Source organism: Monodon monoceros, unplaced genomic scaffold, assembly GCF_005190385.1.
Source record: "Monodon monoceros isolate NGI ecotype Baffin Bay Population unplaced genomic scaffold, NGI_Narwhal_1 Super_Scaffold_15, whole genome shotgun sequence".
NCBI lineage: Eukaryota > Metazoa > Chordata > Mammalia > Artiodactyla > Monodontidae > Monodon > Monodon monoceros.
This window is the reverse complement of record NW_021703771.1, coordinates 87362314-87376153: the sequence shown is the minus strand read 5'-3', so window position 1 is coordinate 87376153 and position 13840 is coordinate 87362314. Positions and strand designations below refer to the sequence as shown.

General features: G+C 49.7%; 1 protein-coding gene across 1 annotated transcript in view; it reads right to left on the bottom strand.

The window, feature by feature from the left end:
- Positions 1-13840, bottom strand: part of SMOC2 (SPARC related modular calcium binding 2) — a 154894-nt gene that overhangs the window by 84664 nt on the left and 56390 nt on the right. The window contains exon 4 of the mRNA XM_029223864.1: positions 12966-13065. Coding sequence (XP_029079697.1) covers positions 12966-13065 — 100 coding nt within the window. The remainder of the gene's footprint in view (positions 1-12965; positions 13066-13840) is intronic.

The following is a 13840-nucleotide window of genomic DNA, read 5'->3' as shown; positions in this document are numbered from 1 at the left end:
CTTTCCAGCGTCAAAACACAGGGTTTTACTTCTGGTGAGAATTCCCAGGGATATAAAGTGAGCTCGTTGTGTGGCCTTCTGACAAAGCTTTCAGGATCCTACTTTGCTCACTTCTCCCTTTGTAGCATCTCTTTACAAACCCAGATTTCTTAAAGGGCTTAAGTTTCTTAGTCATCAGTTTATTTTTTTATTTATTTATTTATTTTGCGTTACGCGGGCCTCTCACTGTTGTGGCCTCTCCCGTTGCGGAGCACAGGCTCCGCGGCCATGGCTCACGGGCCCAGCCGCTCCGCGGCATGTGGGATCTTCCCGGACCGGGGCGCAAACCCGTGTCCCCTGCATCGGCAGGCGGACTCTCAACCACTGCGCCACCAGGGAAGCCCTATCGGTTTATTTTTATCATGTGTCTCGGCAGTGAGTCAAAAAATGTTTTCTATTGACTCTAGGAAACGACAATATTTCAGTAATATTTCTGAATACGACTATGTAGGTTTTAGTCTTCTGAGCTAAATGCAAACATCCCAAATAATAATTAGAAGCCCCCACCCCAAGAGAGCTTCTCAATTGAATCAAGATAATATTTTGTAACCTAGGGCCTGAAGTCTCCAAGCTGCTGGTTCGCGCTTTGATTAGCGGCTGAGGTCTGAAGACAACATTTAGAAAGTATCTACATACTCCCTTGGCTCCCTTTCTGTCTCTGAACCAACCAATGTCGTGGCTTGCTCATCAGCCACACCCAATCCACTCAGTGTTCACTTAAATAAATCTGCACGAAATTAATTCCATCTTGTTCCTAAGATGTAGAAATAATTTTAACATAGAACCAAGCATCCCTGGATAACCTGCTCCAAATATTTTGCTGCACAGAACTGGTGGGGTGGGGGGGCGTGCAATCCCAACAGGGTGTGTACTTCCTCATCCAACTGCCTCTGGACCAGAAGCCCCTCCATGCCTTCCTGCCCCAGGTTCCCCCAGCACCCTGTCCTCAAGGGCTCGGGAGACAGGTAAGCATCACTTTCCACACAGCAGTGCCACTGGGCAAAGTAGAATCCAGGAACCCAGAACCACGACGCCACTCTTGTTCTTTCATTACGTCTTTCTGGAGGTAAGAATTCGCTGAAGAACTCCCAAGAGTTGGAGCAGGTGAGATTCCAGGATGTAAGTGCAGAAAGGGAGCCTAGAAATAGGAGTGTGGATGGCAGTAAACAGCTCTGCAGACCATGGGCTGGTTGGCTGAACCTTCAGACAGGCACACTCTGCCCCTCAGATTCCTATTTCAAAGGACACATTTGAATTCCTTCCATTTGTGAGATCTCATCCCATTTAAATGCTACTTTAAAAGGGTGGCTTTTTTAGCAATTAAGGTATGCATTTCTGGTGGAGGAAACCACAGAAAGACAATGTGAGGAGACTGTCTACAGTCAAGGGGAAGAATAATGAGCCCTGTAGTCCTGAGTCCTTGGTTCAAATCCAGCTACACTCAGCAATGCCAGCTTGCTGCCCAAACAGCGCCAAGCAGGGTGCAGTGTTTGCTGGAAGGGTTGGTGGTCTAAGAGGAGCCCTTTTCACAAGCACTCGACGTACTTTAGAAATGACTAAGGGGCAGAGGGGCTGCAATGTGTGCAGCCAGAGGAGGTCGGCTCACTGCAGGCAGGCACTTGCTTAGCAAGTACATTGATGGTCCTTCAGAGCACAGTTAAATAAGCTCAGTGATTTATTCCTTTCTGGAATCTCAGGTCCAGGAGCAGATTCACAATGTCATGTGGCTTTGCTTCAGCCAGAGGGAGAGAGTGAGACAAGAGGGAGAGAGAGAAGAGAGGAAGGAAGGAAGGAAGGAAGGATAGAAGGGAGAAAGAAAGAAAGAAAGAAGGAAGGAAGGGAGGGAGGGAGGAAGGAAGAAAGAGAGAAAGAGAAAGAAAAAGAAAGAAAGAGGGAAAGAAAGGAAGGAAGGAAGAAAGAAAGAGAAAGAAAAAGGGAAAGAAAGGAAGGAAGGAAGGGAGAAAGAAAGAACAAAAGATAGAAAGAAAAGAAAAAAGAAAGAAGGAAAGAAAGGAAGAAAAAAGAAGGAAAGAAGGAAAGAAAGGAAGGAAGGAAGGAGGAAGAAGGAAGGAAGGGCATAGAAGCAGAGAGGCTACAGTCTGCCGTATCTTCTGGACGAGCATTTCTCTCCCTGCTCCTTTGAGCTAGGTCACTAGACTGTTGACCCCGGGCTCTGAAAGCAGAGGTCCCACAAAGCTCTGCACCTAAACCGGGTCTCACCACCCTTCTAGGCTCTTCCTCCAGGGTAAGGACTAACCAGGTCTCACCATCCTTCTAGGCTCTTCCTCCAGGGTAAGGACTTCGGGCTTTTCTCGGGAGCTGTCTGGCTGCTCTGCCTCGTACTTTCTGGTCAGGACCATGTGTGGATGACGTGGATAAGCATGGCGACTGTGTGTTGTGCGAAGAGGGCAGAACGTGGGTGACAGAACGAACATCACTACCTACCAGCTCTCTGCCCTGGGCAGGTGCCCTCACCTGCCCAAAGCCCAGTTCCCTCATCTGGAAAATGGCAGTGTGGGGACCTCCCTCACAGGCTGGAAGAAGCCAGCAGAGAAAGCAACACGTAAGAGGCCACAATGGATTTTCACTTAAAATATTTCAGGACATTCAGGTATTTGCGTGTTGTTTACTCCTCCTGTAGCCTGTCTCTTCACGTATGTATATTTTATAGGTCAAGAGGGTAACAGCCGCTTGCAACAAAGAGCAATACTGTCTCCACTCAAGAGCAAGTGGTTAAAATGTGCAGCCACTGGCAGGATACCTGCGTGACATCGGCCTCTCTGTGGCCACTTGCTTTCATTCATTCATTCATTCAACATGTTCACGGGATACAGAAAGAAAAAGTTCCATCTACTTTGGAGTGATAGGCATTAAACAGAAATTATTCAAATAATTCATATTACAACTGTGTACAGAGTCTATACAGTTTTTTCTGTGTGCTGGTCGTCATTCTATGCACAGCACATACATTAAGTCATCTAATGATGGCAGCAACCCTGAAGCAGGTGCCACTATTATACCCATTAGACAGATAAGGAGACTGAGACCCAGAGAGAGGTGTAACAGCCCAAGGTCACTTGGCCAGTAAGTGGCAGACCCAGGGTCCATGCCTGTGCCTTTAGCCCACAGGGGAACTAACTTGGTCTGAGCAGTCAGGGCTGGCCTCCCCAAGGAGGCTGGAAGGAGGACACCTATGAGGCAGAAAGGACAGCAGAGGGGAGCCAAGAGCACAGGCCGGCAGTGAGAGGAGCACAGCAGGTCTTAGAGCACAGCCAGCGTGCGGGCTCCAGACGTCTCTCTGTAAACACCGTGTCTGTGTCCTACACACATCCTCTGTCTGCAAGGACACAGGCAGGCTCTCCTCTCACCTCGGCCTCTGCCTGGAGGTTAAGGCAACCCTGGCCATTCCTCATGGCACTGCTTGACTTCAGACGTGCTTACGCACTCCTGGCTGTGGACAGGCCCAGGGACTGCAGAGCAGAGGCAGAAACGGGCCCTGACTGGAACACGTGCTGGGGATGCAAGGGCCAGGTGCCGAGTCCATGTTGGAGCCAGAGCTCCTGAAAACAGCCCAGGCCCAGGGCCCTTCTGTCGGTGCCGGGGGCGGCCCTACAGTTGAACCAGCGTGTACTGTGGGAGCCGTTGGGGTGACTTTTAATCAATCAGTATGGCGTTATGTCCCACAGTTTACTTCCCAAAGTTGATGCGGATGCAACTCAGTTAACGTTTGGGTCAAAGCAGTTGAAAACCTGGGAAGTCCAAGCACCACGTGGGCCATTCCATCGGCCTTCAGAACAGCACCAGGGCAGCCCCGGCCCCTCCCCAGCTGGACCCCGCTGGCCGAGTAAATTGAGGCACCGCCCGTGACCTTGGGCGCCTCAGCCCACTTCTCAGCCACCTTCATCGTTCACTCCCATCCTCTCCAGCTTCCCCCTCGGCAGAAACCTCCCACAAAGCCAGAGCTTTCTACCCAGTGCTTCTGACACAAGAGAGGGCCTTCCCTCTGCAGTCAAAACCCTTGAGGACACACTCCAGTGACCAGGCTGTGACCAGGGCCCTCCCTGGGCCGCCCTGCGAGGCCAGAGGCCGGGGAACGGGCTCCAGGAAGGTGGGCCCAGCCAGGCAGGGGGCGAGGCAGCCTGACGTACAGGGCAGCAAAGACAGGATCATCTGCATCGGGCGCCGGGGCCCCTGGTCCCTCTGCCTCCAGTGGAGTGAATGGCCCAGGGGGCGGGCAGTGGTCCCCCTGAGCTGCACGGGCATCCTCTGGGGCACAGCCGGCCGGCCCAGGCACAAAGGCGCGTGCCTCTCCGGAGCCGACGCTGGGGCTCTCAGGCCAGGTCCCCTCCAGACTGCCCACCCAGCCCTGTGCCGGGGAGGCCTCGGGCATCCTTCTGAGACCTGGGTGCCCCGGGGGAAGCTCTGCCCGCGGCCCCTGGGGGACCCCTGCAGCCACACCCACCTTCTCAGCATCCAGGCACACCTGCCAAAGCGCATCTTCCTCCACCAGATGCCCAAGGGGCTCGGACCAGACGCTCCTACTCAGCTCAGGTGACGTCCGGGTGGTGTGACCGAGCTAGGACCCCAGCCGGCTGGTCAGGCCACTTGGAGGAGAGACGGAGCCTGGCCCTGTGTCCCTCGCCCAGGGATGGCCAGGCGCTGACACTGGAGACGGACCACTGCAGGCAGGGGCTCTCGGTCGCCCCTCTGCCCAGGAGCAGCAGCGTCCTCACTGGGAAACTTGTCAGAAAAGCGAGACCTCAGGCCTCCCTCCAGACCCATGGAATCAGAAATTCCGGGGTGGGAAGTAAGAATCTGTGTTGTCAAGCCCTTTGTGGACCAAGGTTTGGGCACCAGAGCTCTAAGGAAAAGGGCTTGGCCTGTGCTCTCTGCAGTGAGTATTATTATTGTATTCTTTTTGTTATTATGAACTTGTCTATGTCTTGTCTGCCAAGCCCCAGCGGCTCCCTCAGACCCACCACGATGTCTCCTGTTTTCCTACTTTTATATTCCTGTGGGCCCAGAAACCAAACAAAATCGGCTCGTCTGCCCGCACTGAGCCTCTTCACAATTGATGGGCTGGAAGAAAGCCCGCCCCGTCCCGAAGGACAGGGGGTGTCACCTTGGGTTTACTCTCCCTGCGTCTTTTTTCTTACCTAGTGATTCTGCCTTTGAATAGCTGGGATCCTGGCTAAATGGGCATCAGACAAAAGGGATGTTCAGACTTCATTCACTCTGAGCTGAGCACCCTGACTGTCCCACATCTGAGAACCCCCTTCTCAAGATGGTAAGAGAAGAAATAAGTAAATCACCAATTTTGCTTTAAAAAATTGAGAGATTATTTCTGGATCTACTTTCCATCAGTGTCCACTTTAATGTCTTTGTTTTATATTTTTTACTTTAATGTCTGCATGTTCACGTATTTCAATGGCCAGAGAAAACAAACACCACTATCATCCTTGCAACAGGGTCGTTCACAGTCAATAGTTTCATGAATCTTCCCAACGTTTGACCACGGCAGTTGTACATTTTAAAAGGTGCCACAGGGCTTCCCTGGTGGCGCAGTGGTTGAGAGTCCGCCTGCCAGTGCAGGGGACACGGGTTCGTGCCCCGGTCCGGGAAGATCCCACATGCCGCGGAGCGGCTGGGCCCGTGAGCCATGGCCGCTGAGCCTGCGCGTCCGGAGCCTGTGCTCCGCAACGGGAGAGGCCGCGACAGCGAGAGGCCCGCGTACCGCAAAAAAAAAAAAAAAAAAAAAAAGGTGCCAAAAAAAATTGTTCTGTTTGTTTAAAAAAAATAAGGAAAATACATATACTTGTTTTTTAATGCAGAGATGTGGGATACCTCTGGCAGAGATTAGCCATTGTTATTTATATAGAGTTATATGTTCTGGGACCATTTACTTCTAAAAGACCTTTTAATTTATTCTATGAAGTTTTGTTAAATATTAGAAAATATGAGAAAAAAGCTATTTATGGTTTAAGTGTGGAAGAGGACAGTTTATAGAGTATCCTTTTAAAGTAATGAAAGATGCGGCTATAAAGTAGCCACCAAATTAAATGTATAATGGAGTACAATAATAGAGCAGATTATAATATAAATCAACTATTATACACCAGAAAGTACTTTTTTCCAGAAAGGAAAACTAACACCACCAAAATGTTGCCCATCAGGTAAATAAATAATTCAAAAGAAGTCCAAACTGAAAAGGAAAAGACAGACAGACAGACAGACAGACAGCTGCGGCTCTGGGCGCAGACATGCCCCAGCACCACAGCCAGGCAAGGGCCGAGGGAGAATCTGGCTCCTGGCTGGTGCTGGTCAGACGGGGTCCTCAGGGGTCCTTCACGCTGACTCTCAAACAGGCTTCTAAGTCTTGTTTAGCACAATAACCGCACCTCGTGGTCTTTTCCTTGAATATCTGACTTAATTTTTAAAATTCTTTCAATGTCAATTAAACACCTTCTGAAATTTCCACAGTGTGGAACTTTTATCAGAAATTTTACATATCCCGTGTTGGCTGTATCAAATTACTATTTTTTCTCATCATGGATGTAAAATGAATTTCCTCAATACTTCAAAAATTGTCATAACAGTAGGTGTTAGACAGTAATATAATGTATATTTTTCTCTAAAAAATCACTTCGTTAGAGAAGTTTGCACTGAAGGCTGGCAGCAAAGCCGACCCCTCCCCCGGGGCTCACCTCCATCTGAAACGCGGGCTCCGTTCAGTGCATTTTCTCCGTCTTGTACTTCTTTGTTTTCACATTTCCTCGCCAATAGGTACTCAAATGTTTTATTTTAACAAATATCGTTTTCAGGAAGAGAACTGTTAAGCCTGAAGAAAAAGCCATTTTGACGGGAAAAAAATGTTGCCTCTGATCTGTAACCTTTCCCATCAAGCAAACGACTCTGAATGTGCATTTGAATAATTCTCATAAAGAGGTACTTCAGAGGCGCAGCTGTGTTGTTGATTTCAATATTTGGGAATTCAGTTGTTCTGGATGTTTCTTTCAAGCTCCTCAGCTCTGGAGGACCCTTAACTTATTACCAGGGAAATTCACTGGTGGAAAAAACAGCTTCTCTTTATAAAGTGAAAATTTTCAGAAATCATAAGGATATTCACACAAACATGGAGTTCCACCATTTCAGGTAGAGGCCAAAACTTTAGGCATGGTAGGAAAATGCAAAGATCATAGTTCAATTAACGTTAAATAACATATAGAAAAGTGATTCAGTCTAATCCAAGTTTCTCTGTCATTTATAACCAGGTCTTCCAAAACCCCAATTTAGAAGTTGGTCCAAGAAGCTGTCATCAGAATGCATGAGCTGAGTAAACTCCCAGAAACGACCACTGATTTGCTCATTCCTGCAAAGCTTTCCATCATTAAAATCAAAGAGTAGATCGTATTCTACGCTTTGAGAAGGAACTCCTCAAACACTTGATGTGGCCATGGCCGGTTGAACAAGATTTCCACTCCTTCCCCGGAAACGTTGTCCTTACAACTGGCCTTGGTTTAAAGAGCGGTGCATGGTGGTGCGGGCAGAATCTCAAGCCGCATTTGTGGGTGTCGCTCGTCTCTTCTATAACCCGAGGTCTGTAGCTTACTTCAAACGCATACCTCAAGCTGAGTTACATATGAAGATTCTTTGGATATCGTAATATTAAGAGTTCCTGCATGTAGGCTCGGCTTACAATGTCTTCGACTGCTTTGTACTCACGCCAGGAATAAACTCTTGGCTAGGGTGCACGGTAACAGAGGGAGATGAGATTAAAACCCCGAAGCTCTTTCCAATTAATCGAGAATGGGCCAGCTACAGAAATCCTCCCTCGGAAAAAAGTCCTTTGTTTTTAAGCTCTCCTCCCGCCCCCAGCAATGTCAGTCTTCAAATCTTTAGAAAGAAGAACAAGAGAAAATCCCTGCAGAATAAATATAAGTCAGCTGTGCCCGGATGGAGACCTGCGGACCCGGCCCCTCAGCAGCAAGAAAGACGGAGGGAAGACCCTCCTGGGCATCCCTGGTGCGAGTGAAGAGCCCCCTCCCCGCAGCAGACCAGGGGTCTAGACCAGCAGGGCTGGGGGTATAATCTCCAGGAACGCCTGCTGTCAGGCAGGGCAGGGCTGGGAGTAGATTTAGCTCAAAAAGCCGTTGTTTGGTCCTGAATAATGTCTCAGGGCAACACGCTGCTGCTTCCCCAGAAGAGGGAAAGCCCTTCCAGCCCCTGCTCACCCCCCCACCGGACTTGGTAAGGGGAAGAGCAGACCCAGGGCCCCTTGAGACTAAGCAGTGGAAGGAGACAGTTCTGCCCCTCTTCTTTGGGAACTGTCTCCTCCAGACGCCTCCCTGCGTTCTCCGGATGGTGAGTCGCCCCCTCTGGGGGCCCACGGCTTCCGCAGGGAACTCCCAGGTCCTCGACGGGTGTGTCCGGCTGTGGGCGCCTGGCCTGGCAAAGGTTCGGTAAGCGCTGCTCATGGAGATGGTTGTTAACGAGAAATGACAGGTGGGTTTCTAGGGAGGGAAGGTGAAGCAGCCACGGGGACGAGCGTCACGGGGTCTGGCCGCTGCCGCTCACTAAAGGGACTGCTTTGATCCCGTTCTCAGGTTCCTTGCCGTGTGGGAATGATCCCGTCACCAGGAAGCAGGGACCAACAGGGGCCAAAGGGGCTGATTTCTGCCCTGAAGCTCCCTGCCCACTAAGGCTTGAGCTCCACTGAGAGTCACGAGTCCGAGTCCGTGGTCGGAAGGACAGACAAGGCAGGTCCTCCCCTCGCTGTGAAAATCTGTGTGATTACCTGTCAGCCCCCGAGCAAGTGGTCCAGGAAGTGCGCTGACTTGGTGGAAGCTGAGTAAAGCAGGTGGTGGGCTCCAGGGTCACCGAGGAGTCACTGCAGAGGGTGGGGAGTGGCGCTCCTTGTCCTTCAGGCACCTCGCTGGGGCCTGGACAACACAGCCCCGTGGTCATGGAGCTCAGAGCTGGGAGCTACACATATTCCAACTCATTATTTCTTATAAATAAGGAATTCAAGGCCCATGAAGTCACATTATGGTATCTGGCAGAAAATGTGGGCAATGGAGACAAAAGCATAGATTTACATCCCAGCCCCATCACTTACATGCACAGGGGCCTCGGGTCAGGCTCTCACCTGTAAATAGAAGGTAAGACCACTTCTACCTCGGGGGCGTGATGCTGACACACGACAGCCCCGTGAGTGTGAGCCCGGCCACCGTCGGCCCTGACATGGGCTCCCAGCCTGCTCTCCCCGCTCGTCCCACACATCCCCTGGCAGATGCTAACCCTGACACCGGTCTTCCCCAAACCCTCCTACAGTCTCTTTCCTGCCATCCCTCCCCTGCAGGGAAGGGGCCGTCCTGATCCCCCCCCACCTCCCCTTCTGCCGCTTCCTAGACATCCAGCACCTTCCCTCTGTCAAAATCCTCGGGAAAGGATGTCAGATAACTTATAACCTCGGGGAGAATTTAAATCAGTGTGTTACCCCTTCCATTGGCTTTGCAACTTTAACTTTCTGAATCTGTGAAACATCACACTCACACACGACATGCGTCAACACAGACACACAGCCCGGTGACTTATCACCCTAGGTCCAGGGAAACAGCGTCCCGGCAGGGGGAGGAGCCCCCAGGCCCCGCCCTCTCTCCCGTCACAGAGTTCTCCCCCCTCCACACCTCACCGCCGGCCTGAGAGTCTGAAGCTGAAGCTGAATTTTGTCTGGTTTTTGAATTTTAAATGGGCTGCGGTGTTCCGGGCTCCGGCCCCCTCACGCAGACACACTCGCTGGAGCCGCGTTTCTCTGCAGCAGCTCCCCTGTGTTCTCGCCGTTCCTGTCCTACCCGTGGGCCAGGCAAGCACGTGATCTCTCCCTCAGACACCAGTGGACGCTCGTTGGCTTCCAGGATCTGGTTACATCACTACCAGTATGCCATGCACACTCTCTCACACGCCTCCCGCTCCAAAGCGGGCCCGTCTTCAGGGGCAAGCGGATGGCACGTCGGGGGGCCCCCCGGGGTTCACCGCTGCTGCCCCTCCCCTGGGTGTCAGGGAGTCTCCCTGGGAGGCTGGTTTGCATTTCCCTGCTACCAATGAGCACAAGCGCCTTTTCCTATGTGCACTGGTCCCTAGGATTTCCTCACTTGTAAAATGCTGCCTGTTCAAGACTTTTGTCTTTTTCTGCTAGATGGCCTCATTATCCCGTTCTTCTTACTGATCCACAGGAATGTGGTGCTTTGCGTTAATGGCTTAAAAACACATGACTGTGAAATAAAAGAATCCTTCCCTTTGAAGGTCTTTCTGGGAGGAGTGGGCGGGGGGACGTGGATGCTGGGGCCCCCTCTGTTCCACGGAAATCAGCTGTGAGTGGACGTCCCCCGCCCTCCCCAGGGGCTGTTGCAACGTGTGTCTGCACCAGTTCATAATAAACACACACATGCATTCTAAGTGACTGTTATTGTTTATTGCTAAGTTTTAATATCTTTTTCTGATTTTCAAATTTCTATAGAATGTGCTTGTATGGTCAGCTCCGTGCGAACTCCAGGGCCAAAGACCACTGCTGACTGCTGATGTTAATCATTTGTAATAAGCTAGATGGAAATCACTCCCGCTCTACAGAGAGTAGACAAAGCGTATCAGCCCCAGCAGGTGTCAGCCAGGGTCCCAGGGAAGGGAGGAGGATGCCCCTGGGGGTTTGCAGATGGAAACTGACCAGCTGACATGCACGTTATTAACCACAGTCTCTCCAAGGTGATGCTCATTGCCACACTCTTGCACGAGATTGGTGAGGGTGTGTCAATATCTGGGAAGAAGTTATGTTACATTGTGTTACAAAAGTCTATCATAAACACTGTGTGTGCCATGCACTCAGTCCTCCCAACACTCTCCCTTTAAATACCAAGATTCTCTCAACAACCCCCTGCAAGCCACAGTTTCCACACGTGTTCTGAGCACAGGCACCTGCTCTCCCCCACCCATATCTCTGCAGAATAAAAGCATGAATACAGCTGGGGATTCACAGAATTTTCCCATAATTCTGGCCAAGCTGCAAAAGCAAGCCACGGGGGTGAAAAGGGAGGCACTCCTACAGGGAGCCCGGTCTCGGTCTGGGAGGGAGCCTGCCCTGCCCACACCACAAGTGTCCTCAGAGACACGCCCTCCCCGCCCCTGCTGGCATTTTCCATGCAATAAACACCAGAGTCTAAGCAAAGGGGAAGATACTCTTTCTTCCATAACCCATCACTTGAAACAAAAAAATCCACATGGGCGGTGAAAAAAGTGGAGCATTTCTATACAGCAAAATATTGCTGCTACCTGGTTGGAAAAAATAATGTGAGTGAACTGTACAGTGGTTTGATTCTAGAAACAAAGTGTTACAGGGAAGTTGTAAGAAATCCAGCCAACTTTGCTCATGGTTTTCTAAGAAAGTTCTTTCAGACACTACTTAATTTCTCAAAAGGTGTCACTAAAATCACGGAAATATGTATCTCCTCTGCTGTCTCCTTCGTAAAATAAGGCTCAGATTGACTCAAAATGCTGTTACTTGGTTGAAATAAGCATTTGCAAGTAACTTTCAGAGTGAGGGACACACACAGAGGCCAACTCATTATGCTAATTTTTTTCTCTTTAATTTACTCCATGAGTTTGTAAAAGAATTATTAGGTGCAAATGTAAGCTCACTAAAAATATATTTACAGCAATTTTTAGATCTTGGATGACAAAACAGTTTTAAAATTAAGTATATTTTAATTCCACATTATGCACACCCCCTGGCTTTTAAGTGATGACCAGTCACTTAAAATTAGGTTTTGTGTTACTGCTAATTAGGTACATACATCATCGTTCTGAGGCAGTTAGGAGTTCTGACCTGTGCCTTGGCTCCTGGTATAAATGTCTGAATCATGAACAGAATTTCTAATTATAAGATGCCTGTTCTTGAAACAGAAAAGGGGTCTAAAAGTAAACTGTCAATACACATTTCAATATTTTGCATGAAAATTCAGGAAGATGTTTTGTATTGTTATGTAACAGTATGTTCTCCCCTAGTAAACTTAATCTAGTGATTGTGACACAAAGATCATGAAATTTCTTCATAAATGGTCTGATAGGTCTCCCTCACCAATTAATCAAAACTCAAGCTGCAGACCATTTTCAAATAAAAATGATCTGAATCTTTTATAACATTTTTGGTAAAATATTAATAGAAAACAGACCATTTTATAGATTCTTCTCCTGCCAATATTATTACCTTCAGTATATGAGGTCCTCTTATGAGTAATAAAATAACACAAATAAACCATCTGGAAAGGGATCTGTGACGAATGAGCCACTTTTTCTTTGCAAATATATACATACAAACGCCGAAATGTTTGCTTTTCTCGGCCAATGAAACCATTTGTTCATTTCCGCTGATGACCACTGTCCCTGTGGTTATTTCTAAACATTAAGAGCCCCGAATTGCCATAACCTACTGTGGTTCAGACCCAGATCCTCCATTCCTAAGCTCTCTTAAAAACAAAGTTTTCGGGTTTCCCTGGTGGCGCAGTGGCTGGGAGTCCGCCTGCCGATGCAGGACACACGGGTTCGTGCCCCAGTCCGGGAGGATCTCACATGCCGCAGAGCGGCTGGGCCCGTGAGCCATGGCCGCTGAGCCTGCACGTCCGGAGCCTGTGCCCCACAACGGGAGAGGCCACAGCAGTGAGAGGCCCGCGTACCGCAAAAAAAAAAAAAAAAAAAAAAAAAAAAAGTTTTCATAATACTTTGGGCTTTGTCCAGTGACTCAAATCCATTCCCAACATTCCTCATAATTCCACCTAAACTGAATCTCTTCTCAGTTATGAGCAAACATTTGTAAGATGATCAGAAAGCAGCCAATAATGCCAGTAGCAGTTTCACCTCGTAAATTCAGTTGGACCTACCGGGACACCTGGGCGTCTTGTGGGCCACGGCGGTGCCGCTGATGGGTCTCCCGTTGGGTGTGACGCACCAGCAGTACCCCGTGTAGCTGTGGCACTGGACCTGCAGGAGGGACGGCATGGGATGGGGCAGTCAGTGCGAGTGGCGCCCACCCTCCGTGAGGCCCCCTCCACCACCTGCAGCCCAGCCTCAATTCCAACGCAGGTCCAGGAGGCCTGGTGCTTCCTGAGCCCTTGCGTTTGAACACCCGGCAAACAACCTGTGATGCTCTGGAACCTGGGATCTTAGGGACAAAAGGGACCAGAGGTGTTATATAGTGAACGCCGGTTGGCGTCAGCCCATAACTGTTCAGTATCTAATCCTTCATCTTTGCGATGGGGCCCAAGCCCACATCTTAACAAGAGGGAAACCCAGGCACCAAGGAGTCAGGACAGACAGGAGACTGCAGTCCGGCTGCCGGCGGGATGTCCCTTCACTGCCCCAGCTCCCCACCACCGCCAGCCAGCCAGCGTGGACACCACCCATGGCTCCAGCTTCTCTCTGTCTCTCTCTCTCCTTCCTGAGTCTTTCAAAGGTCAAATGATTGTTGTAAAAATACACAGAGCTCACATCATTATTGGATGGCTCACAGCAGATCCTGTCTTGTGTGTGTGTTTTTTTTTTTCCTACCAAAAGCTATGTCAGTTAGCGTAGTATTTCAGGAATTTGTTTCCCTTAATAAGAAATCATAGTATTGGCAATAACAATATTGACACACTCCAGATAGAGCACTGGGTGATTAGACGCCACCACTGACTAACGAGGTGACCCCAGAAACCAGATGTGACCTTGGCGTGCTCTCCTCCGCGACTAACAGCGAATCGGAGCTGGAGGCTCA